General features: G+C 34.6%; 1 protein-coding gene across 11 annotated transcripts in view; it reads left to right on the top strand.

The window, feature by feature from the left end:
- DMD (dystrophin) overlaps positions 1-25,298 on the top strand; it is a 1,090,817-nt gene that overhangs the window by 359,249 nt on the left and 706,270 nt on the right. For all 11 annotated transcript variants that reach the window (XM_048288642.1, XM_048288670.1, XM_048288700.1 and 8 more), the window contains 6 exons: positions 604-754; positions 5,653-5,772; positions 11,723-11,824; positions 11,951-12,058; positions 17,558-17,737; positions 23,539-23,714. In XM_048288642.1, the coding sequence (XP_048144599.1) occupies positions 604-754; positions 5,653-5,772; positions 11,723-11,824; positions 11,951-12,058; positions 17,558-17,737; positions 23,539-23,714 (837 nt within the window). The remainder of the gene's footprint in view (positions 1-603; positions 755-5,652; positions 5,773-11,722; positions 11,825-11,950; positions 12,059-17,557; positions 17,738-23,538; positions 23,715-25,298) is intronic.

Below are 25,298 nucleotides of genomic sequence, written 5' to 3'. Positions count from 1 at the left end.
GAGTATTCTCTGTTGAATAACTGAAAATTTAATAATTTCTTCTGTTTAATATCCTAAATTAGAGAAAGCCTGGTAAGGTCAGCTGTATGAGCAGTTTTCAAAATACTTGTAGTGGTTAACAGAAGCTTTAAAAAAACCGGAGGTAGAAATTTTTAACTCCAGCTCTAATAGAAATGCAGCTGGAGGACAAAGCTTTAACAGACAGAATATTACATGGTGTAGTCAGTTGCTAAGGAAAAAGCTTCAAAACAGTTTGTCTAATTCAAAACTACTTCAAAAAATTTTCAGTTACCTTCTCCATAGAATCATAGAATTTACTGGGTTGGAAGGGACCCATCGGGATCATCAAGTCCAACTGGCCCTGCACAGGACACCCCAACAGTCACATCCTGTGCCTGAGAGCATTGTCCAAACACTCCTTGAGCTCTGTCCTTGGTGCTGTAACCATTGCCCTGGGGAGCCTGTTCCCCTTTGAAAAATACATATTTCTTCTATTTGCCTTCAAATGTAACCTTGTGAAAATGGGTTAGTATATGGAGCAGGTGTTTCTGCCTGTTGTTTTCTTCACTTACAACTTCTAATTATTTTTTCTTTGTTTTACAGTTTACATAAAATCCTGATGGATCTGCAGAATCAGCAGCTGGCCCAGCTAGCTGATTGGCTGACAAAAACTGAGGAAAGGACAAAGAAAATTGATTTGGAGCCCTTAGGTCCAGATCTAGAGGACCTAAAGCGTCAAATAGAAGAACATAAGGTATGCTGTGGTATGCTTCCAAAGGCATAAAAAACAAATTGGGTGTTTGACATTTTAAAAGCTCTACACCTGCCATTAGAGCATAGCAAAGTAATATGAAGTCTTGGTTTAATATTTATTGTTCTGTACACTTAACAAGCTTTTGTAGACTTATCACAACTTTGAGTTTTATTCTGATATAAAAAAAGAATTGCTTTCTTTTTATATGTAAGCAATATACTAAAATATGCAAGGCAACTGTAACATCTTTTCATTACATTACAATAAATATGCATCAGCTTTTTTTAATGCCTGTGTTACTTCTTTTTGCATCTTCTTTTTTCCCTTACATGTTGTAGCAGCAATGATGCAGCAAAATACAAAGACCAGATAATTTTGTTAGGACTCTAGAGATTCTGAATATATATTTGGCACTGAATATATATTACACACTCTAAAGTGCACTACTTTCTAACTGTAGAAAATACTTTTTGGTAATGTATTTAAATAAAAAAATAACAAACTAATGAATAGAATGTAAGATGGAATTTAGCCAATTTTCTTCCACATTACATGAGGGTAATTTTTTAATTGGAAGAATTAAGAACTAAAAAGTGAGAGAGGATTGCTTGTGTAATAGATTCATTCAATTTACTGGATTAGATTGCTTTGCTTCATATTAATTTAGATTTAAAAATAAATTTAAATATGTGTCTATAGCACATGTTGATGAAGATAAGGAAACAGAAAAGTATAGAAAACAGAGATGATTTGTGATGTTTTAGAAATTTAATGTGATGACCTGTTAATGTTTCTGCATCGGTGGCTCAAAGAAGTTCTGTTCCATGCTATCTTGAGAGATTTTAACACCTGATGCTTCATGGTTTGTGTCAGTGCTAACCCAGGTTTTAGAGGGCAGATCATCCTGAAAAACAATTCAAACTGAAATCAGCTTTTACAGTTCTTTTAAAAAGAGGTCAGAAACTGCAAAAGACTTCATGATCCACTTGTGTGTTCAAGATGATTTCTTTGCATTCTGATTAAGGAGTGCTACTGAAGAAGAATACAAATTCTGCAGCTCCTGCTGCTGTTTATGCTGTCTCTGCTTGCCCTGTGAGGAGACAATGTATTTCAGTATGTGGGTTTACTAGCTAGTGATATTTTCTGACATTAAATTTTCTTTTTAAAATAGACGGCAGGTAATTATGAAATGGTAATTAGAGAAAGAAACAGGAAAGATTTTGAATACATCAGTACTGAGACTCAAATAACTTTACTCCTATTTCTATGCATTTTATGCTTGAATACTAACATAAAATGTAACTCTTTTATTTATGCAATCTCATTACGCTGCTTCTTTCTTATACTGAGAAAAATGGGTATTTACCTTGTATTTGAAGGTTCTGAGCGAAGACATGCAGAAACTTCTCTTCCACGTAATAGTTCTTCATTCTTGGTGTGCTGAGTTAGTGAATATTATTTATTTATGTGTACTTTCAAATCTGTTTCCTGTGCAAGACACAATTTAGCTAGAAATGATGGAAATAAAAGGTTTTGGGTTTAATTTTAATTACATTTGTATTCATTTATCATTTACCTTATTCAGAAGTCAAAGTACAGGGTTTTCCACTCTTTCAATTATTGAGAGAAAATTTCATATAATTTTATTGTGTATTATATATATCAAAGCTACCTCCTACATCAAGGGCTAAAACAATGGAATTTTAGTAGGACAGTTATTGCTTCGTTGTTAAACAAGCACAGAAAAAAATCTTACATGCTTCATATTTTCATTTAGTCTCACATGACTCTGGTTGTATCAGGAAACAATGTTTGGTAAATTCATATGTGGAACCAAAAGTTAGAAGATCTAAAAGGCAAGCATCATTTCAAATGAAACAGACTTCAGCAAAAATGATAGGTTTGGGTAGTTGTCATCCTGTCTCTGTCTCCTCTTTACCTTCATAATTTTGCCTTCTCCTCTTTACCTGTTCATTAGCAGGTACTTTTCACTCTATTTAATTCATGTTATGTATCCCCCTTTGACTTATTATTTCCATACATCTAATTTCATTATTCTATGCATTTTAAAATGACGTTGCAAAAATATTGGTCTTGTGTTCTTGTGACTGACATTTCAGTTTCCCTGCTGGGTTATATTTAAAAAAAAAAAAAAAAAAAAATCACTAATGTGTATGGGAAATGGCACCCAACACTCAGACCAGAGAAAGAACACAACATTCTTTCCAGCATCCTGCTTAGTTCAGAAATATATGAGGTTAATATCTTGATAGTACTGAAAATTTTCTGAGTGGACTAAAGTGATGGTGAACTCTAGAAAGTTTTATATCATTAGAAAGGTACAGAGTTCTGGTAAGAAATCTGGCACAGCCAATATATTTTGGAATAATAGTTAAACATTTCAGTAAAGAAGTATTATTTTTTAAAGTAGTGCTTTAAGTATTTTGTCTCGTATTACAATTATGCCTTTCTTAAAATTTTTAAAGGGAGAAAGCTACTTTTTAGAAAAAATCTAGGGACTATTGGGCTGTCCAAGCAGAATATCATATTGGAGATGTTATAATTAATGAAAAAAAATTTGCTTTTAATTGCGCTGGTTTTATTATTCCAAATGATTATTATACCATATATAGTTAGTAGATTGGTATAGTTTCATTAACTTTCTAAAAACATCTAAGCCTTTTAGTGCTAGGATTTTAGTGCTTCAAATTAATTCAAAAGCTAAGATGAGACACTTCTTCAGTGTCCAAATATCAGGATGGATTTGTCTTTGGATACTTGGATGACTTTGGTAGGCATTTTTATTCATTTTGAACTAGATTATGTTGGAGTGGCTTAAGTTGTTGTCTGATAGATAGGAATTAAAGGAATTGTGGAGTTTTATGAGTTTCTGTTGTTGCTATCTTTATTCATCAACATCTCTATCCATCTCACATTTTAAGTACCTGAAAATTTGCTATGTCTTTAATAAGCTCATGACAGCTTGTTAGAAATTTCCATTTAAATGATTTGAACAGAGTGTGCTCTTGCCTTGAAACTGTCCATCATAAATTCCTGTTCCAACAAGATCCTGTAAACAAACAATTTTCACCAATGAATTTCATGGTAAAAATAGACATTTGGGTTATAAAGAACAGTCTTTTACCTCAGAGTAAATTGAATCTTCCTGAGGATTAGCTAATGACTCAACTTTCTGGTTCATCTGTTCCATGACTTCTCAAGTCTTTCACAATGTGTGTGAGACTCCCACTTCCAAAGTGCCATATACTCCTGCACTTGCAGAGCATTGCTAACTCTGGTTTTGTTCTGGGATGCCATCTGTCAGATTCCAGCTAATAAGGAAATAAAAGTTACCTTGTCCATGGCTGTAGACTTACAGAGAAATGAATTTGTTTTGTGTGGCTTAAAGAGGGAGTTAAACGTGGGGGAAGTGAGCTGTATTATACACTCTGAGCCATGTGTGCTCTGCCTCCTCTTCCCTATCAAGTGCTGGGTCACAAAATGTTGAGAAGTCTAAATTCCAGGGATGGTTCTAGCAATTTGTGTACTTCACAGTCCTTGAGAATTGTTTTATAGTCTAGTTCTCTGAAGCAAATGGTACTCACAAGCATGAAAGTCAGAAAAAGATTCTTATATTGTCTCAATATGACCATGAAAAAAATTAATTCTGAAATGTGTGGTAAGATATTTATGCTCTAAAAACAAAGTAGTCTGGGAATTCCTTTGCTATTGCTTATAACCACATTATGTTTTGGTTTTTAAATTGTCACATAAAAATAATGTGTCTTAGGAAAAAGAGATTTAGAATGCATAACATCTTCAGCAAGGACTTCTTCATACCTGCATGAAAAAGCAGCAGAAAACCATGGCATGGTGAAATTTAACATAGTTGATAATACAGTCAAGGTTTCTTTTGTGACAAGGCCATGTTATTTTTCTGACTGTAACTATCCCAGTATATGTATTAATCCTTAGAACACACTAGGCTGAAGTATTGAGGACATAATCCAGGACTTTGGTTGCCCCCATTCTTTTGTTGTTTGAAACAAGTTAGAGACACCTAAAAAGTGCATCAGGCAAGATGGAATCCTGGATACCTTGGGGCTTTTTTTTCAGGGGAGTGGTATTAGGTCTTCTCTGTGGTTTTAATTTTCAGTACCAACACCAATTTAGTGCCTTCTATTTTTGTTGTTTGTCCTCAACAAAGGAAGGAGAAAATAGATGTGGCTGCTCAGTTCCCTGGTGCCAGCTCTGGGCTGGTTTGGATTTTATCAAACTATAGTGAAGGAGGGGTTCCATTTTTATGGCAACTGAGAAGAAAAAAAAGAACGGCAAGAAAGTTTTTCCTCAGACATGCAGAAATCATGAAATGCCTTTGCTTCTTGCTTAGTTTCCTGGTTTCTGCAGTGAGTGAGACTAGGGTGCTACATGAGTCTCCTAAAGGTGGGTCACCTCCTGAGAAGTTTTCTCCTATGTAAGTAATATTCTAGGGCTGCCAAGCTGAGGTTAGTATGTGGTTGTTTAATGAAAACCATGTAATTTTTAATGTTCTTACAATTTTGAAAAAATTAAATATTTTCATATATTAATATGAAGTACAAAATTGAATTCAGTGGCAATTTAAAATCTTCAGGCATGTATGCATATTATGTGAATATCCATAGATCAGCTACATAAACTCACTATATCATCTCTCACGCTATATTTTCAGTCTGGAATATTGTGATAAGAGTTAGGACTTGTGAGTGAGTAACTTTAAGCTCTGAAATTCTCATAGTTGGTAGTTACGTAAGTTAATCAGTCAATGGTACACTTTTTTGGTTGTTTTGGTTTTTTGTTGTTTGGGGTTTTTTTTTTGCTTTGGAACATGTTCTCTAACATGTATGCTTTAATTATAGGCATTTCAAGAAGATCTGGAGCAAGAACAAGTCAAGGTGAACTCCCTAACCCATATGGTAGTGGTGGTGGATGAAAACAGTGGAGATAGAGCTACTGCTGCACTGGAAGAGCAGCTTCAGGTAATGACTAAATGGCAGTGCTGGTCCCAAAAATTGGAAACGGGAAATTTTTAAAATAAGCAAAACCAGATAGTGAATGTGTACAGGATCATAATTGGTAGACAAACAATTGTTATCAAGAAATATTAAGATTATGCTACATTTTTCTAAAGCACTTTTGGGGGGAAATTCATGATTTATTTCCCATTATGTTTTCATGGCCATGTTTCTTAGGAAATGAAAGGAATAATCACTCAATTTTATTTTCTAAATACAATTACTTGAGTATCTTTAAAAGAGTGACATATTGGAGATACAATTGTGATAGAGCTAGCAGCCAAGATATTCTAAATGTTTGTCAAATATTAACTTGCTCATAATAAAATCTCACTATTTCACTTGCATCTTTAAGAAGTTGCTACTGCTGTACTATTTATATTTCAATGCTCTTACTCTAACTTCTGAATGAAATTGCACAAATGAAAATGGATAATTAATGTTGAGATACATTGAAGGAGGGTTCTCTTGTGTTGGTGGTCAGATGTCCAGGGACACAGCTCAAAAGGAATTGCAATATTACAACCAAGATTCCTTCTATTTTTCTCTTTCAGAAAGGAGAAAGTGTTTTTCTTTCATTTTGCTCCATTACCCAAGAAAATAAGAGTTTGTGGGTTTTAAGTCATTAAAACCCAAGGTTTTTCTAGATAAGCTATCAATACATTCAGTGTAGCACAGGCAGATACCTGTGTGCTGTCTTGAATGCAGCTAATTTGGGTACCAGTACCAGTAAATCAGTAATTGGTTTGGAATTTAGTGTAGGTTTGGCTAAGATTCTGAGCACTGCCACTTCAAATGTAAGTCTCATTTTTCTCTACTGCAACTACTTAGTCACTCAAGGAGCACAACCCAGCCAAGATAACAATACAGACTCTACTGATCCATAATTATTAATTCCTTTTGACTTCATCTTAAATGTCAGAACTGTGGTGTACCTGCTCAAAATAGTCTTAACCTTCCAGAATTTCTTGCCAGCCAGCTCCTTGGAACTGTTCAGTGGAATAAAGCAGATTGCTAGCAAGAACATGGCTCCAGAAGCTAAGCTAAACTTGTAAAATATCTTGAATGGAAGAAGAGAAAAAATAATTAACAGTATTTGATATTTACAGCACTTCATGAATTAGAAGATGTAGAAGTGAGAATTTTTAATAGTGTGAAAAACAAATGAAAGGTTGTTGGATTATTAGACATTTAATCTAATTTCATGTCTTCAGAAAGAAGAATTAAGGGAACATTAGGTGATACAGCTTCATCTCTTATTATTACAATGGTTGGAAAGGTACCATTAGTATCCTGTGCAACATCTGCAGCTGACCCATATTGGAATAAAACCTGAAATAGAACTCAGACATTACTGCAATACCTTAAAGAAACATAATGAATAATGAATGTAGATGAAACACTGTGGAAATACACCATTTGTATCTCTACTAGCAGAGAAAGCACCTGTTATTTGGAAAAAGTGTTCCCAATTGCTACTGTCTTGGAAAAAGTATGTTCCTTGAAGGATGCTGGCAAGACAGATCCTGAGTCCCCTCACCCTACAGCACAGGCCTCCTTTGAGCAGTGCATGCAGTGGTGTGGAACAGTCAATTTGCTCTCCTGTTACATCTTTTATTCACAATCTCTTACAGAAGAATCTGAAAGAAAAGTTAATAATCCCCGTGCTCTGGAAGTCAAAGAATATGGAGCAATATTACAGATGTTAATAAAACCCAAATACAGATATAAAGCTGTAGAGTTTAGAGTGTTAGGGAGGTTTGGAAACTTTCATGCTTTAAAGCCCAGGAGAACTGAGTTACCACAGTCCACCTGCTCTCCTAGTGAAATGTTACACCTCTTTTTCTGTGTACAGAAACTGTTTGGAAGTTTTTTTTTCATATTGCATTCTGAATATAAACACAGGAGATAAAATGTGTTGGCAGGCACAACCATTAGAGCATTTGACAAAAAGTACAAAGGAGAAAAGCTCCCAAGCTTGATTATGTATCTGTCAGTCAGACTTCTAAAAGTAGAACAAAACAAGAGCATGAACTGTCAGACAAAAGAGCTTAATAAGACTGGCTCACTGAGATGCTGGTCAGGATCAGATTAGGAAGAAAATGAGCAGTTATTTCCGTGTAATAGTCAAAGATGCATTTTCCAAGCTGGTGAAATTCTGTTATGCTTTTCTTTTTGAGGTGGTGATTCCTGAAATATTTTCATATGTAAAAATATCTGTGTATGTATTGCATTTTTTTTTTTTTTTTAATATCTGTGTAAGACATTTTTTTAAAGCCTAAAATGAACTTGTTGAGATTTTAGGTCTCAGGAATGTTGACAAGAATCTATGTTAATTTTAAATGAACTGTATAGAAGTTCTTAAGTTTTATTGCCTATGCATAAACATATCTATTTAAGAGGCAATTAATGACAAAGAAGTCAAAAGTGTCCCCTGAAACAAATTATCCATTGAAAATTTAACTGTGCTTGGAATAATAACAGCAAAGAAAATTGCAGGGTTTTTCTTAGAAACAGCTGTCCCCCTAAGGTACTTTGAGAGACTACAGCTAGACTGGGTGAGTGTGACTATTAAAACTTCTTTTACATTACTTTGCTTACTTCACATATCAGTATGTGACATGTTGAGAGGCTCTGTTTATGCTGCTACTGAGAACCAACTATTTAGACTTAGAACTCTGAGACCCCAATTAAAATCAGTCCAAGGATTTACCAAGGCAGCTGCTGAATAAGGCTCAAATCTATATTTAGTGCTGCAAAATCAAACCACTTTACTAGCAAATCTGTTGTTGTACTCTGACTCGATTCTACAGGAAAAATGTGGGACATTATCTTCATCTCCGAGATGGCTGGATAACATACAGAAGCCATGAATGCAGGGAGATTTTTTCCCCTAATTGTACCCAGCAGACAACAGGTCTCTTAAGGACTCCTGTGGGCTAGCTCAAATTAGAGGCTTCCCCAGGCCTCAGGGGTCAGGGTCTGGGCTAGAAAGAAATATGTTTTAAGTGTATCAAATGCTACTTGATGGCTTATTCCTCTTCTGGGGAAAAGGAGCTGAGAGTGTAATTTCCAGGATTATATATTCATATTATTCAGGGTACTGTCCTTTGATTGAAGATGATATATGGGTAGTTCCTGTAAAAATACGTCAAAATAAGTGAGGAATTTTAAAGAATGAATAAGCTATTTCAGTTGACTCACTAACCACTTATGGCAGGAACTTATGTCCTATGAACTTCAGGGATTTCCAAGACCTGCTCATCACAACAGTATGATATTCCTGGTTGATGCCTGGGAAGTTGAAATCTCCCATAAGGACAAGGGCTACTGATCTAGAAATTTCTCCTAACTGCCTGTAGGATAACTCATCGGTGTTTACATCCTGAGCAGCCTGGAGTTCTCCATCCCAGGTCCTCAAACGTGGGGCTCATTCCACCAAGTCTCATTAATACCAAAGATATCATAGCTGTGGGGCCTGACCAGTGCTTCCAGTTTGTCCTGTTTGTTTCTCCAACTCGATGTGTTGGTGCATGAAGTGTTGAGCATTTCAAAACTGCACACAAAACTTATTGTTATATAGTAGAAACTCTATGGATGGGCTAAATATTCTGTTCTAAAGAGTTAATTTTGGATATAGGGAAAAGCATTTTTTCCACTTTTTCCTCATTATTTTAAAAAAGTGGATAGCTATACCTGATTAGAAAAGCATTAAATGCAGGCTTGAAGTACATTATTTCACTCCAGTGTTTCCAAGAGTTATGTTTGTTTTACTCATTTTCTCCTGTTCTCAGGCTTCCTTACTTTGACCTTTTAGCAGACTAGAAATATTTCATCTTCTGCTTCTGATAGTCATAAGGAACATTCTTTCAGTATATTTGAGATATTATATGATGATGTATATAGAATACAAGTCTATATGGATCTGAGTAGAAAAAAAATCTTCTTTTGCATGCAGATTTCTCTAAAAATTCAAGTTAGGGCTGTAAGAAAAAGCATTTTTTTACAGGATGGCATTTTACTTGTTAGTGTGGATTCAGTCAATTTCTCTGAAAATTTGTTTTCCCAGGTGTTAGGAACACTTGCTGAAGTCTGAGTTTCTGGGCATCACACAGGCAACTGTTGGATGTGAATAGAGAGTTAAAGTTGAGCACCCTGTGATTTAGTATAATAACTGCTTTATAAATAACAGTCCTGACATGATATTTCAAACTTGGAACTTCATATTTTAAATCTATTCAACCCAACACTGTATCTTGGTCTCATGGTTGTTATGGCCTCTCATGAGATATAACTAGATTTAAGATAGGTCATAGAATCAGCACTTCTTTCAGTGCAGTTACTTGGTCATTTTGCTTACTTTATTAAAATAAAAGATCTTGTTAAATTATTGAGAAAAAAAAAAAGAGTAGGTTTTGTGGCTCTTTGAAGTCATATGCTGAAAACAGTATTTTGTATTAACATTTTTGCTGTGCAAATCAATATAGTTCTCAGAGTTAATGCAGAGCCAGATATTTGATCTTGTTCTCTTGAGGTTTTGGTGTTTTCTAGAGGACTGAAAAAAAAAAATACTTTTTATGGTATACCACAGTGATAATTGATGGAGATGTTATTACAGTTGTTGAGAGAAAATTGTTTTTTTTCATGGGAGTCATTAAGAAAAGTCAGCTGCTTGAATGTGAGATATTTAAAAGTTACTCAGGTATGGGGATTTTTATAAAGTAGCTATGAGGAAAGATATGATTATTGAATTAGTAATTAGCAAGGTAAAAAATGTTCAATTGAATATTTTTATGGTTTTAGTGTCCACTAAATGGAAAATTGTATCTGCTGACTTTTTACTGTGAAATAAAACTGTTAAAGCAACAAATTCAGACGGCATTCTGAAGTTTTATCTTTCATTTCCTAGGAGGTGAAACTTAATTTTTTTATTTCTGATAGAAAATACAGTTCTAATTGTTATCCCTTGGTTTTAAGAATCCACTATTTGGATGCTACATTTTTGCTAAAATTAAATTATAATCTCTATGAGGAATATGTAAATGCAAAAGATACAGCATTATATAATATCTCAAATTATAAGGGACCCATAAGAGTCCTGAAGTAAATAACTAAATATGAAAAAGGAAGAAACTACTATCTTTTTGTCAGGATCTGTTTCTGAAGTGGATGAAAAATTAAGAATGCAGTAGTTTAAGTATCTTTCAGATGTTTATAAGAGATTTTTTATTTTGGAGCAGCTGAATAACTTGCATCTGATGCCCAGGGGTAATCAAGTCACTATAAATCATTGCAATAAAAGTGTTGTATCATCAGCTAAAATAAGGGAGAAGAGAAAAAGGTGCTGTTTTATGTAATATAAATACATATGTTGTAGCATATGCTACAAATACCTGGGAAACCTCAGTGGGATTTGTGCTGGTGTGGAAGTTTATATGGGTGGGGTTTTTTCCACTCCAATATTTTAAAAGAGGTAAGAACTTTGACCAACTGTACTGTACTGATGCAGCTTAAAAGCCAAATGCTTTTTTCTTTGACCACACCTTAGGGACATCATTTTTATGTTTCAAGTAGTTCTGTTTTGGGCATCATAAAGTTTTGAAACAGAATGGGTTTTTGAAAGTGTAGTACTAGAGACTTGCTAGAAAACTGTCTGTAGATTAGTTTTAAAATATTCTGTCTTTAGATCTATTGCTTTCCCTTTTCTCTCCATTTTGGTTTTATTTCAAATGATGCTAAAATCCAATTCAGTGTGACATGCAACATATTTTAAGGGCACATGCTCAAAAAAAAAGTGAATTAGGAAAATATTTCCATTAAAAAATTGTAATGCCATAGGGAAAACAGCTTTTCTTGTTTAGGAAGAAAAGAGCAAACAAATGCAAAATTCTCTTTTGTGTTTCTTTCTCTCCAGCACTTTGGAAAACGGTGGGCAGCCATCTGTAGATGGACAGAAGAGCGATGGGTCCTCCTGCAAGATATTCTTCGTAAATGGCAGCATTTTGCAGAAGAGCAGGTGAGTAGCTTTTTAGCAGTTATAAACTGGAATGTTCTTCAAAATATTATAGGAAATATAATAATATATATATAGTATGTATAGGAAAGGCCTGACGGAAGCTTTTTCTCTCCAATTTTATTTCAGTGCCTTTTTGATGCATGGCTTACTGAGAAAGAGGATGCTGTGAGCAAAATTCATACAACTGGCTTTGGAGATCAAAATGAAATGCTGACCAATCTAAGCAAATTAGCTGTATGTATATTTTCATTCTTCTATTTTATGTTCAGCTTCCTTAATCTGAATCTGAATGCACATGGCTTTACCACACTCTCACACTGTATGGTTTAACAGAACTTCTGTTTCATACTTTGGGACTGGGCATTGCCTCCTGTGGATAGAATAAGTTGGTTCATAGCCTTGCTGATAAAGGAACCGGTTGATACAGGAGTTTTTCTTGGTTGCATCTTCAGTCAAAAGCTCATGAAATAAAATAGCAATGGGGTGTCTTAAAAATACGTATACTTTTATAGTGATGGTTTCTTTGTTGATGCTGTTGGTGTGTGTACTGTGTGTGAGACTCAGTTGATAGACATCTGTGCAAAGGCAAATGCATAGTAAGTACTTACCATACAGCAAACCCTGTCGTACGTTCCTTGAACTTCAAAAAGCTAAAGGCTCAGAAATTATGAAATGTTGAAATTAGTATTACTTTACAGCTATACCTCAGCATCAGAAATGTAGTTACATGCACAAGATGCACCCTTTTCACCACATCCTCCACCTCACTCTTCAGCAAATGCTCCACCGAGCATGGTCTTTATGGAGGGAATTTAGGTCTGGCTGTGCCTGTAGAGGTGAGAACCTTGTTGCAGCCTAGACTTACCAATGGCTTTGCAGCAGTAGGACCTTTGTAAAGAACATGATATGGTATGTGCTATTTCTGTATGCAATCATGACTGTCTCTGCATTTAGAGGAAAGGAAGCAGTCATGTCCATGCTTTGGTGAAAATAGGTAAATTATTGCTCTATTAGGAACAAAACTGGTAATCTTTTCAGGCAGGAACAGTTCTCTATTATTAATTAGATATTATTAAGTAATAAATATAATGGCATACAATTAATAATTATACATTAGTCATTAATTGTTACTGGATATACATATCTTGGTTATGTATATCTAAGGCTCAACCTTAGATTTTTAAAAATTAATTTAGGATTTATGTCCTTCTCATCATTCTGCATTAAAAAGTAGAAACATTCAGGCTCTGGGTTAATAAAAATACCATGATGTTTCTGAGGTTTAAGTAACTGTGATGTTTCTAAAATTTGCTCTATTTTATCCTCACATATACAAATGTATAAAGCTGAAAAAAAAATGTACTTACAGACTGATGGTTTAATTCCATTTTAGCTGGTCCAGAATCACTGGTAGATGTTCCTTTGATTCATAAAATGACTCAGTCATTAATGTACAAACCAAAAGATTGATTTTTAGCATAATCTTGACACATTGTAATTATTAAACTGCCATATATTTTTTTTTTCTCCTCTCCTTTCTTTTTCCTTCTGCAGCTCCTTAGGGTTTAGTAAAAATATGCATTTAGAAGTACAGACTTGGATTTTGATTAAAGATTACTTAGGATTAAGTCAATTTCTTTGTAAAGGAAGGAAAACGTGTATTTGCCTCAGTGTATATACTTCTTGGAAATTCTAACAATCTAACACGTGAGCAATCTTGAAGTTGACTTCAAGCCAGGCTTTTAACACGTAATGGATTGGAGACAACTCAGCATGCTTTAGAGTTCCTTCATGAAGAAAAATGTATTTCAAGAAATTCAAATTTATTCAAATAATTTGTACTTTTGGATTTCAGAAGGTTGCTAGAGGACATAGGTACAGAAGGTTGAAATGTTTGTCACAAACTGTGAAGAAGCAGACTATTAATGGTTTGCAAGTCTTAAGCATAGGGCCAGTTTGGATACTTTTCAGAATTGCTTAAAAATATGATGTTAAGAAGGAAACACTTTCTTAATATTTTCATAAGTTTCATTAATGAACTCTTATGAAGTTAAAATTATGTTAAAATTATGCTGCCAGTTTAAATTGTTACCCATTTTTGTCCTGAAATAATTGTGGTCTTTCAGGAAACTGAGTGAACAACATAAAATAGTAAATAAAGTGATTTTTCCATATTCCTGAACATCAGCAAGAATCATGTCATCCTTAACAGAACAGGTGGAGTTTATTAATTGCAACTTAATCTTTTTTACACATGAGTAACTTTGGTCTTTTCAGAAACATGATTCATAATGCAATAGTTTAGGTGTGTAAATACTGTTTGTATAGTAGAAGAACACTGCCTCTTTAGTGTCTTTGATTTGCATCAGAAAAATATCTTTTACTTTTGGAATTCCTCTATCAGGTTTTAGACCGAGTAGCAGTTGTTACCAAATTCCAGGGAGTATGTGTTTTGACATTCACACAATGCCAAATTGACAGAAGTTTAGTGTATGACAATTTACTATTTTTATCTTGTCTGAATCTTCAGGAATTTGTATTAATACATCAGCCACATGAAATTTTTTTGCAGGGAATATATCCTCCTGCTCTTGGACTGGCTTTTAGAAATAGGGAAAAATGGGATCAAGCTGTCCTGACCCTGACATGCATGTCGTGCCTGTCTTTTGGTGTATTTTATTTTGGACTTAGACACGTGTTTGAATGTGGCAGAGGAGAAGCTGTTACTCTTACAATTAGACCTGAATTGTGAAAGTGAGTCTGTGACGGAAGGAAAATATTTATTTTCCCTTAGTATAAAAGTGTTTATATTCTTAACAATATGATAGCTTGGTCCCTCACTTATTCAGTCATTTCCAGCAAGAAATTACAGCATTAGCTGCTCCTGTAAGAATTTTAAGTTTGATATTCTAATATGGCATAAGAGCTTCCAGCCTATGTTTTCTGCATCTCTTACATGTAGAATGTGGCCAGATTAAGGTTGTGTTCTTTTGCCAAACTCCTAAGCCCGAAGGAAATTTCTGAAGGTAATTTATTAAACCATTTAGAATTGCGACTGTTGATTTGAAATTCTACAACCCTCCTACACGGCCCTAAGCATTCTAAAGTGATCAAAGTGAAATAAGTCTGTTTAGATACTGTTCACAGTAGGGAAAACTTGACTTTTATATCATATTAATATCTACAGGTGGGAGCTTGCTCCAGTGTGGGCGCTCCAAAGGGTCACAATTTCCGTCAGAGCACATCTGCCTGTTCTGGTGTGGAGTCCTCCACAGAATGCAGTTTATTTCAAAGGATTTATTCAGTATTTTTATGTGAAAATTTATCTTGTCATTAACTCTCTTCTGGGATCTTCCTAGTTTAAAGGTCAGAGAAACCATTTAGCAGGTAGTTGCTCCAGTTCTTAAAATAGTTCCTTAAAATAACTGAGGTTTTTTTGGTTTTGTTTTTTTTTGTTTTGTTTTGGTTTGGTTTTTTTTGTTTTTTTTGTTTGTTTGTTTGTTTGTTTTTTTTAATTTTCCACTTACTATTTATTAACAGACACTATAATTGTCTCTTTAATTCTTACACAAGATGCAGGGTGAAACAGAGCATAGACTGAGCTGGAAGATGTGATGCACTGGGAATGTAGAATTGAGGTGAAATTTTGGTGCTATGTATGGCATATGTATGTCATATTCAATTTTTTTCTTTTAGAAAAAATACTGAGAGCTATTGCAAAGGTATACAAGATCTACCTCTACATATTTATAGTGTATGTTCCATTAATATAGAGTTAAATCTTTTTTTGTTTCACCTAATGCTTTTTTCTTTTTTTAACCTATAGAAAATAAGTTAGATATTACACGATTTTTGACTGGAATAAATTTCTTCGCAGCTGAAAACTTACTTTACAGTGGGTGTTGCTGGTTAGACTATTGCAGTAAGCAAAGTTTTTGATCTTTAATGAAAAGAAAAAAGCAAGAATTAAAAATTTAAACACCCCAAAAATAGAACCACATTACCAAAAATAAGGAAATCACTTTATAACATTCAAATATCAGGGCTTACAGTATGTACTCAACAGAAGTTATGACTGATATATTTGATAATTAATTTCATAAAGCAAACTTCAATGTCTTGTCTTCTGAATTGGCAAATTACATATTTTGCAGTTGCTATTATTATTTTAGGTCTATTCTTGTACTGGAAAAAAGCCCAAAGCATATTTTTGGTTATTGTGGCACACTGACAGGTTTTTAATGAAGAAATATGAAAACAGAATCTCCCAGTATAGTTTTCCAGATTGACTGTAGCTATCACAAAAGCATATTAAGTTGTAGTGAGCAGTATCTTTGAGAGAAATTTTTAGCATCCTTCCCTTTGTGTTTCACATCCCACTTGTGCTCCAAGTATCTTGGATTGATGCTGAACTCTTTGGTGTTGTGAGCTGGGGTGGTTGGAAATCAAGCACTGCTCTTCAGAGCTAAGTAATGTTTCACAGGATACCGTTTTTTATTATTCCAGTCAGTGTGTATGGTGGCTTCCACATGAGCTTTTTCTGACACTGTAGGCGTAAAAAAAGGTCAAATATAGCAGTGCTTGAAATTTAACATGCTAAACCTGTTTACATCTACTTTCCTCCATCTGTTAGAATCTCCTACTACTCTGAAAACAGATTCTTCAGTATAAAGTTAGCTTCTACTTCTCAAGGATGTATCAATTTAAATTTTGATATTAACTGTACCTACCATTAGTAATTACAATGTTTCAAACCAAATCTGATTAGAAAGAGTACTGATTACAAAGACAAATCTTTCTTTTGCTGAGTTGTATTTTTAATTACAATTTTGGATTATATAGCTGTAGAAAAGTATATGTAGACTAAATTCTGTTGTCTAACCACTTGTTTGATTATCCCTGTCATGTGTTGGGAATTAGAATGCAATCCACAACTGCATGGGAAAGTTCAAAATTTGGCCATGGTCAGCAGGGTTAGGGTGTAGAGAACGAATGTTTAAGGAATGGAAATCACTGGAGTAAAGCAGTTAAGGCTTTAAAAAGTAAACCCAGGTAAGAACTGAAGCTATGAATGATCCTTGGATTTGTGAACAGCCTGTTTTGAACAGCCTGTTTGTGAACTCCTGTTTCTCAGGAGTTTCAAGGTCCCTTGGCAGTGTTTTTTTTGTTTTTCTGTTTGTCTGGGCTTTTTTTGTTTTGTTTGGGTTCTTTTTTTTTTTTTTTTTTGGGGGGGAGGGGGCGGGGGTTGGGTTTTTTCGTTTGTATGTTTTAATCCTGGTTTGGATCAAATACTATTTTTCTAGGAAACTTTTTTCAATATGCAATATATAGCAAAGTACATTGAAACTTTAAAGAAAGGCTGTTTGACATGTAATAACATGATATAGGTGTTAGCATTGGTGCAGTTTTAAGACTATTCCTGTAAGACAACTGTTAGCTTTTTGATTCATGTCACCACCTGAAGCCTGCTGTGAGGTTTGGAGTTGCCCCACCTGCCATATTATGTTGCTTTGCAAAGTGCAATGTGTGCATTCCACTATGTAAGCTCTGCCAGTAGTTTTTATGGTAACAACATCATGGAATTATAGGAGCCCTTACCCATTTTCAGCTCTTTATGATGCTCTCCTCATGATTTTTCTTCTAAGTTTGTTGGATTCCTTTTTTGTGACTGTTTTGGTTTGGGGTTTTTTATGTAAGAATGTGTGTTCTTCCTTCTGTTACTTTGTTTAACAGATTCTAAAAGGAGATCTAGAAATGAAAAGGCAAATGATGAGTAAGCTGAAGTTGCTCAGCCAAGATCTCCTCGTAGCTGTGAAAAATAAAGCAGTGGCTCAAAAGCTGGAAAGTCGTCTTGAAAATTTTGCCGAGCGCTGGGAAAGCCTTGTGCAGAAGGTGGAGAGCAATTCTAAGCAGGTTTGTAAAAACCGGTTTTATCAGTTTGTGACAATCAGATCCTTTGACAGTCAAATGCTTGAAGTAGTTTTGGTGCTGTTTGTCATCTTGTTTTAATTTTTTCCCCTGCATGATTGCTTAAGACATATTTTATTTTTAGGACAGCATAATACAAATGTAATATAACTTTCCAGAATTTTATTTCTCTCTTTAGTTTTTAATCTCTCTTTATAGTGTTGATTACTTTCTTGGGTTGTTAACTATGTTTTTAGGGATGATACAAACCATAATGAAAATACCTTTCCAGTTAATTTATTTTTAACCTATAATAACACACTTTTTTATAGCTGTCTCTTTGAAATAGCACATAGTCTTAAATTGTGCCAGAACTGCCTGCTAGTTTAAGTGAAATTATTTTTTTTCAACAGTGAAAGTTTATAATTGATTGCTATTTTACTTCTGCATATCATATGCTGATTTACAGATTAAAAAGAGAGGGTACAAAAAAAAGAAATTTCTTGGAAAAATAAAGAAATCAATCTATACCTGTAACCAAAGTGACAATGAAAAAATATAACCTGCTATTATTTTTGAACACTTTCTCTTAACTATAATACATTTAGAAAAGAAATTGAGGTTTTAAACCAGGTAAAAATAATCAGCTCTCTGGTGTAGTACCCAAACTCATACACAATTATTTTGCCTAGACATCTTGCTAGCACCTCTTTCTTACTGTATTTAAACCCAAATGGACTCCCTTTTTTCCATTCCATTATCTCACTAATATTGGGTTATTTTTGTGCTCTCGTTGTATGACTGATAAAATGGAAATGGATATTAAAGCTTTTTAATTAGGCAGCACAGAGCAGACTGTTACAGCAGGTACTTCTGTCCTGTCCATACAGGTCTCTCACAGCTCTGGTCAGTTTGATTCAATTCCCTTGAGCATGCTGCCCTTTTTTGTTGCTCTATACAAACACTTCATCCAAATTTTGTTTGGGTAATTAAAGAAAAGCTGCTGTAATTAAAGAAATACTTCATGTGGTGATCTGAATACCTCTCAATAACCTTGGTTTCAACTCATACCTTAATATTTTAGTTTTCTCTGTGATAGTTAGAAAAACCAGCTGATGTTGGAAAAAATCAGTGTGGGAGAATAGAAGGAAAGAGAACGGGGCAAGGGCACAATTTCACTTAGTAAGAGAAAGCAAAACCAGATTGTGTTCACAGCATTTAGGAGTTGAAAATAAGATTTAGTTATAACATATTTACTGTGGAAAACCTCCTGTTTCAAAGCAGAGGAAAATTCCAGGGATTCATTTTTGGATTTGGGATGGCTAGGATCACGTGATTTGAGGAAGTCAGTAAGTCACTCCAGATTGTTCAAGAGCTGTTTAGATTGATGATCACTCCTATAAGCAGATACTAGTTTTGAAAATGGAACTTAAGTTACAGGAAATGAAGTGAGCAGTCCTGAGAGTTTAAACATAGAGCAGCACGCCTGGGAGATGCTTTGGATTCCAAAACCAGTGTAGCTGTCCTGTCGTAGCAGACCACTTCACTTGAAAAGGTTTTCCTCCAAGCTGCTCTGCTTTGGACAGCGGTGATTTTCTGTCATGGGGATATTGCTTCACCTTCTGGAAACATTGAACAGTCAGTGCTGACTGTAGTAGGACCTGTTTCTAAGGCACTGATACACTGTTCAGACATATCTTCTGTGAAATACTGGTGGTGTACTTGTCAACGTGTGTTTCTCTCTAGGCAGGCAGACAATATTAGTAGAGTTTTTACAAATATTCATTACAGAGCTCATTTATGTGTTTACACTGCAAGGAAAAAATGCGTTTACAAGATCTCATTATGCTCTCTACTCATGAGCTGGGGAGGAGGAGACTTTGAAGAGGGTGAAAAATAGGATATTTTTCACTAAAATCTATCAGAAAATGCACATTTTATTCATCAAGCTTAGGTATTGCCTTCAAAATTAACTTTACGTGATTTAGTGGTGGACTTGGCAGAGCTAGGTCAATACTTAAACTCAATGATCTTAAATGTCTTTTCCAATCTAAAGGATTCTATGATTAATAATTTTCATAATACCTTCATAATTACATTTTTGTCCTTAGTTATTTCCCCTTTTCTCTTAATAATGTGTCGCTTAATGATTAACTTGTTAACAAAATAAGAAATTAAATGGAAGAGACGTCTCCTCAGGCTCAGTTCAAAGATGATTCTCCAACTAGACATACAAAGTAGTTATAAATCCCAAAGGAAAAGTGCAGAAGGAGAATGTGAGTCCTCCCACATTTGGCTGAATTAATTGCTCTTGAATTCAAGCATCTAATCAGAACACATGGCTGAAGCTTCTGCTACAAATGACTGGAAGGCAAGGGTGTGAGAGAGAAATACCTCTAAAAAAGCAGTTTGTCCTCATCATGAAAATGTCAGCTTTCCTTCACTGACCACACAGTGGAATCAAGGACAAGGACAGCTTGCTTAGGCTAGATGCGTAGCTTCCAGAAACTCTAAACCCAGCTTTGCTGAGTTCATTATGCTCCTCTGAATTGTACTGAAAATCTTTCCAAACTAAAGAAAACACCATTCCTCATCTGAACTTCCCCACTCACAGAGATAAATTTCATCAAAGAGCAGATGACAGCTCCAAAAGTGAGTGTAAAAGAAAATTATGAGTTTATCAGGACAGAGGGCACTTCCAATGACAGTAATAAATGTTGGCATTAAAGGAAGGCTGCTGTATAAATGTGAAATAAAATGACATAAAACTACTGAAGTGCTGTACACACATTGTACATATGTTTGCCTATAGATGATGAAAAAGATTTGAATTTTTCTACTCTGAAAAGAGATGAGTTTTAACATGTTTCTAAGATGGGCTTGATGTGATACTGCAGGCAAGCATTGTATTTTGAAAGCCTTTTAATGTGCAGCCTTGTGAGTCACCTTAGCACTTTCCATATGATTTTCTAGTGGGTTAAAGCCCTAGTCTATATTGCCCCTTCTCAGAATTACATTTGCTATTCAGGGACTGAGAGGGATGAAGAAAATATACATTTATTATTTGGACCATCTTTGAATAATACATGAAACACACCATTTTGGTGATTAAAAAGATGTTTCGGTGGGGATATTTTTTGGTTGGTTGGTTTTGGTTTTTTTCTTTTTCTTTTTTTTTTTTCCTTCATTTTCTTTTTTTCCCCAGATAAGCCAATAAAAGTTACTTCTTTTTTGTAATTCCTAATATTTTTGATTGTCCTATACACACTAAATTGTATGCAGTTTAAATGTGAACCAGCCTTCTCTTGCAGAGTAAGACTGCAATCTACCTTTCAGTCTTACCCTGTCTCTAGTTAGAATAATTATGAACTTCAAATTCACATCTCCATTCTCCTTTTGAAGCACATAGTATTTAACCTCCACTCCTGTTGATTCAGCATGAAAAACAGTTTTTTACTATTTTGACATAGAAATCATTACCCCCCACAGCATCATGACATGACTGCTCTGAGCAGTAACTGCACTACCAGCTCTGGAAGTGCAGTTCCCCATCTCCAGCTGAAGCTGCTACTCCTGTGTAATTGGTATTATGCTGCAGATGATTCCTACAGTGCCCTAGCTGTGGTTTATTCTGTGTTTCACCTTCTTCGCTGAAAACTCTGCCCTAATATTGATTAGCAAATGAAAACATGGCAGGATATGACTCTGGGTGTCTGAAACATCATCCTGTCATTGATTTTTGGATAAAACAGAGTGTAATAAGAATTTATGAGAAGAGGAAAGAGAGACAGAGAGACTGTACCCAAACTTATAGAATAGGCAAGAAATTCTTTTTTTTCTTATGTTTAGTCAGCTCAGGGAAAGATGACATCAGGTTCTATCCTCAAATTTCATAGAACCCTAGACATCAGAAGCTTTAACTTGCTTTTCTTTCTGCCCTATAATTAATTAAAATAAAATGGAAAAGTATGCTGTATAGAGTTTCAATAAAAATATGGAAATGCTGACTTAATATTGTCATGATTTCTGTAGGAAAAAAAGTTAAAATCAATACATTTGTTGAGAGAATTAAAACAAGAGTGTTACTACATAAAATTCTAGTGATTAAAAAGTCAACTGGGTGTTTTTCTCTTCCAGAGAACTTTGTAGTTGATATGTTAGCTAAATCCCTGCAGGTCACAAGCGGTTTGTTCAATTGACATAATTAATCCATATATTTTTTAAAAAACCTGTTCTGTATCTAAATTTTATAATCTTCTGAGTAGTCCAGAGTCTGCTCTAAAATCTAGACTACTGCCTCTTTCTAGAGGTGGAAGAACAGCATTGGGTTAACTGCTTTAAATAAGAAATACTGACAATTTACAGTGGTAAAGCACTTCCCAACTCATCACTTCCACTGGCAGCCTGGACAAAGAACAGGAAGACTTTTGCATAGAAGACAATGTGAAGAATTCAGAAAAGGAATTTGTTGGGGTTTTTTTCAGGTTTCTTAGCTTTACTGATGTTGCCTGCTGGGAAGAGGCTTCTTGCTAACAGTATTTCCCTTTCCTCGTCATTCTATTATTTTTTTCAATGCAAGAAAGCATTGTGGGAAAGGTGTTAGACCTGTTTACCTCTTCCTTGTTTATAGAAGCACTTATGTCTCAATAACTAAGCAGACTCAATTCTCTTACTGAGTTTCTGATAAAAGAAGTAATAGATAATTTATGTATGTGTTTATAGTTTAATGGACTTTTAGATACTGGAATTTCCATTATTGAATTGGAAACTCTAATTCTTGCATATTAGCAAAAGCAAAGAAGCAGGGCTCTTCAGGTGCACAACTTTTTCTACTCCTGGTATAAATTCTTTCTTTTATTTTCCGTTTCATTGCTCTTAAACTGTGAGTTGGTCATTGGAGCTGTAACTAGAGCATTTTGACAAATGAGCCATCATCTGAGAATCAGAAAAAGAAGTGACCTATTTCTCATGAGTTAAGGGATTTAAGAACAGCTGCCCACATCTGAACTGGAAGTTTCTAGTTTGGTGTTATATGGAAAAAAGTATAAATTGGCAGTACATGCACAAGCAGTGTACAAACAAGTATGAGCAAAAATATTTCTCATCATTCTTTTTTTAATTCAGCTGAGCTATACAAAGGGGTTTTTTCATGTTACTGGGGCAAAGCTAAATGCATTAGATTGGTAGTGTTACATGCCACGGGTATTAGTAACCCCTTAATATTTTTTTTTTAATTTGGAATAAAACTGATGCAAATTAATTTGCCTTCTAGTGTGTATGTTCTAATCTAAGATTTCCAGCCAGAAAGTTGACTGCCCTTTCATGCAAGTAGGTTATGGTGAATTACATTCGATTTGAATTTTTTTATAAATGGTAAGACTAATGATTGGTAATTTAGTGCTATTTTCATGCCTTCATCACCTCTCAAGGAGCAAATTTTCAGACTGGGGACAGTCTGAAATTATTATTTAGTCATAGTAAAATTGTAGGTATTTGCTATCATTCAATTCCATTGTAAAATTCCATTGATTTCTTTTCTTCATTCAGCATGGATTACAGGGAGCTGAGAGTTCATTAGAATCTTTTCTGATTTTGATATTGGCTTTTGCAGATATCTTATTCACACACCATGAGTCAGATAAAACAATCTGGCTTGAGTTGCATGTAAGGTTTTTTTCTGAAGGTCAGCCTATGATCAGATGGGAGCAGTTTTTCTATTATTTTCATTATTTTGTATTGCTCCTCCAAACAATCTTTACTGAAGTCTTTCAAACAATGTGTGACCTCTGTTTTTGTACTTCTCACAGATTTCGCAGGCTGTCACTACCACTCAGACATCACTAACACAGACAACTGTAATGGAAACTGTAACTATGGTGACCACAAGAGAACAAATCCTGGTTAAGCATGGTAAAGAGGAACTCCCACCACCTCCACCCCACAAAAAAAGGCAACTCCTTGTGGATTCAGAAATTAGGAAGAGGTGAGAATCATCAAGAGACAGAGAGAGAATACTGACAGAGTCTGGATGAAAATGCAGAAATAGTCATTTGACTGCAATATTTTTCTGTATGCTATTTTGAGCTTAAAATTGTATTTCTGTTCTCTGTTAGGGTACCAGCTGATAATTCTCTTTCTTTATTCAGTATGAGTTATGGATTATATTGTGCTTCTATTCCACCTATTTAGCAGTATAGAATGTTAATGATTACATCAATACCATTGCATAGTAATTATAGTCAGTTGAAGTCCTTATGTATGGCGTTGTGGGGATCTCACTCGGCTATGGTCTTGAAACATGATGGGCAAGAAGCATTCCATTAATTCTAAGACTTTTGTATTCTTTAAGAAGCATTTTATAGTAGTTAAAATACTAATAATGCAGATATTACCTGGTTTCTAAAGTTCATTGTATTCTTCTGCGCTTATGGGTCAGGAGTAAAAATAGCAGCTCTGCAGAGGCAGTTAGTATTTGGTGAAACATTCATTATTACTTTCAGATTTTTTTTCCTGTGTAACTCAAGTACAAGTGACAAGGGATTTTAGACTAATGCCGAACACTAGTTAAAGTCAGGAGAAAAATTTCTGATGTGTTTAAGGAGAATTGCCTCAAGCACTAAGTTTCTAAATGAGGTGCTAAGAAGGTAGAATTCAAACATTCATTGTAACGTTTGTTTTGGAAATGTGTTTTGATATTCAGATGAACATGAATTCCAAGGTAATAGATTCAAGGACTGAAAGGGACATGAAACTGCATTCGGTGTCTCATTTCTATAGACAATATCCTCGTTTAGTTCAATGTGTTTACCAGGACAACTATTTTCTTATAAAATAGCGTTTCACTTACTAAGAAGAATGAAATATAGCAAGAATAGGAGAAACCTGACTTCTTTTTAATTGAAGCTGTATGTTACTGAAAAAATAGATACTTTTTATACATAGGCATTGTACTTGTGTTTAACCATTCTAAAAGTAAGGTTTCTAGCTCAGCATCATTATTTAGGAATGATTTAAGAAGAGTGATTCTTCCCCTTTTTGTTAAATTGGATAGCTATTTCTATGGAAATTGCTTAGTCTAAATAAGATGTTAAGCTAAATTTGAATGAATTGAATCTATCTCCAAAGTCCTCATTTGGAATCTGTTTTTTCCCTTGTCCTAGGTTACCATTAAATCATAGTGAGAGTTATATTTTGCTGTTATATTCCCAAGCACTCAAAATAATGCACAGAAATGAGTATCAGCAGACTTTTAAGTCCTGAATTTGTTGAAGGAATTTTTAGATGGCATAGTTATTACTTATCAGGAATTATAAGCCTTAGCACTCCTGTAAATGTTTCAGTATTAATTGCAAAGATGAGAAACGGGATGAAGGCCCTGTTGGCTTATATACCACAGTAAACCTTTATTGCAGCATGGTCCCTGTCATGAAAATAGTGATGTGCTTTATTTTGAAATTGAAAAATTAAGAATCCTTGTTGTTTTCAAGTATTTAAATAATTGATATTTTAAAACTTTTCACTTTTTTCTTTCCAAACTGAATGTTTTAGGAATGATCTTACTTCATAA

The sequence above is a fragment of the Corvus hawaiiensis genome, chromosome 2 (genome assembly GCF_020740725.1).
Source record: "Corvus hawaiiensis isolate bCorHaw1 chromosome 2, bCorHaw1.pri.cur, whole genome shotgun sequence".
Lineage (NCBI taxonomy): Eukaryota > Metazoa > Chordata > Aves > Passeriformes > Corvidae > Corvus > Corvus hawaiiensis.
Note: the sequence above shows the minus strand (reverse complement) of the source record. Positions and strands in the feature narration are given on the sequence as shown.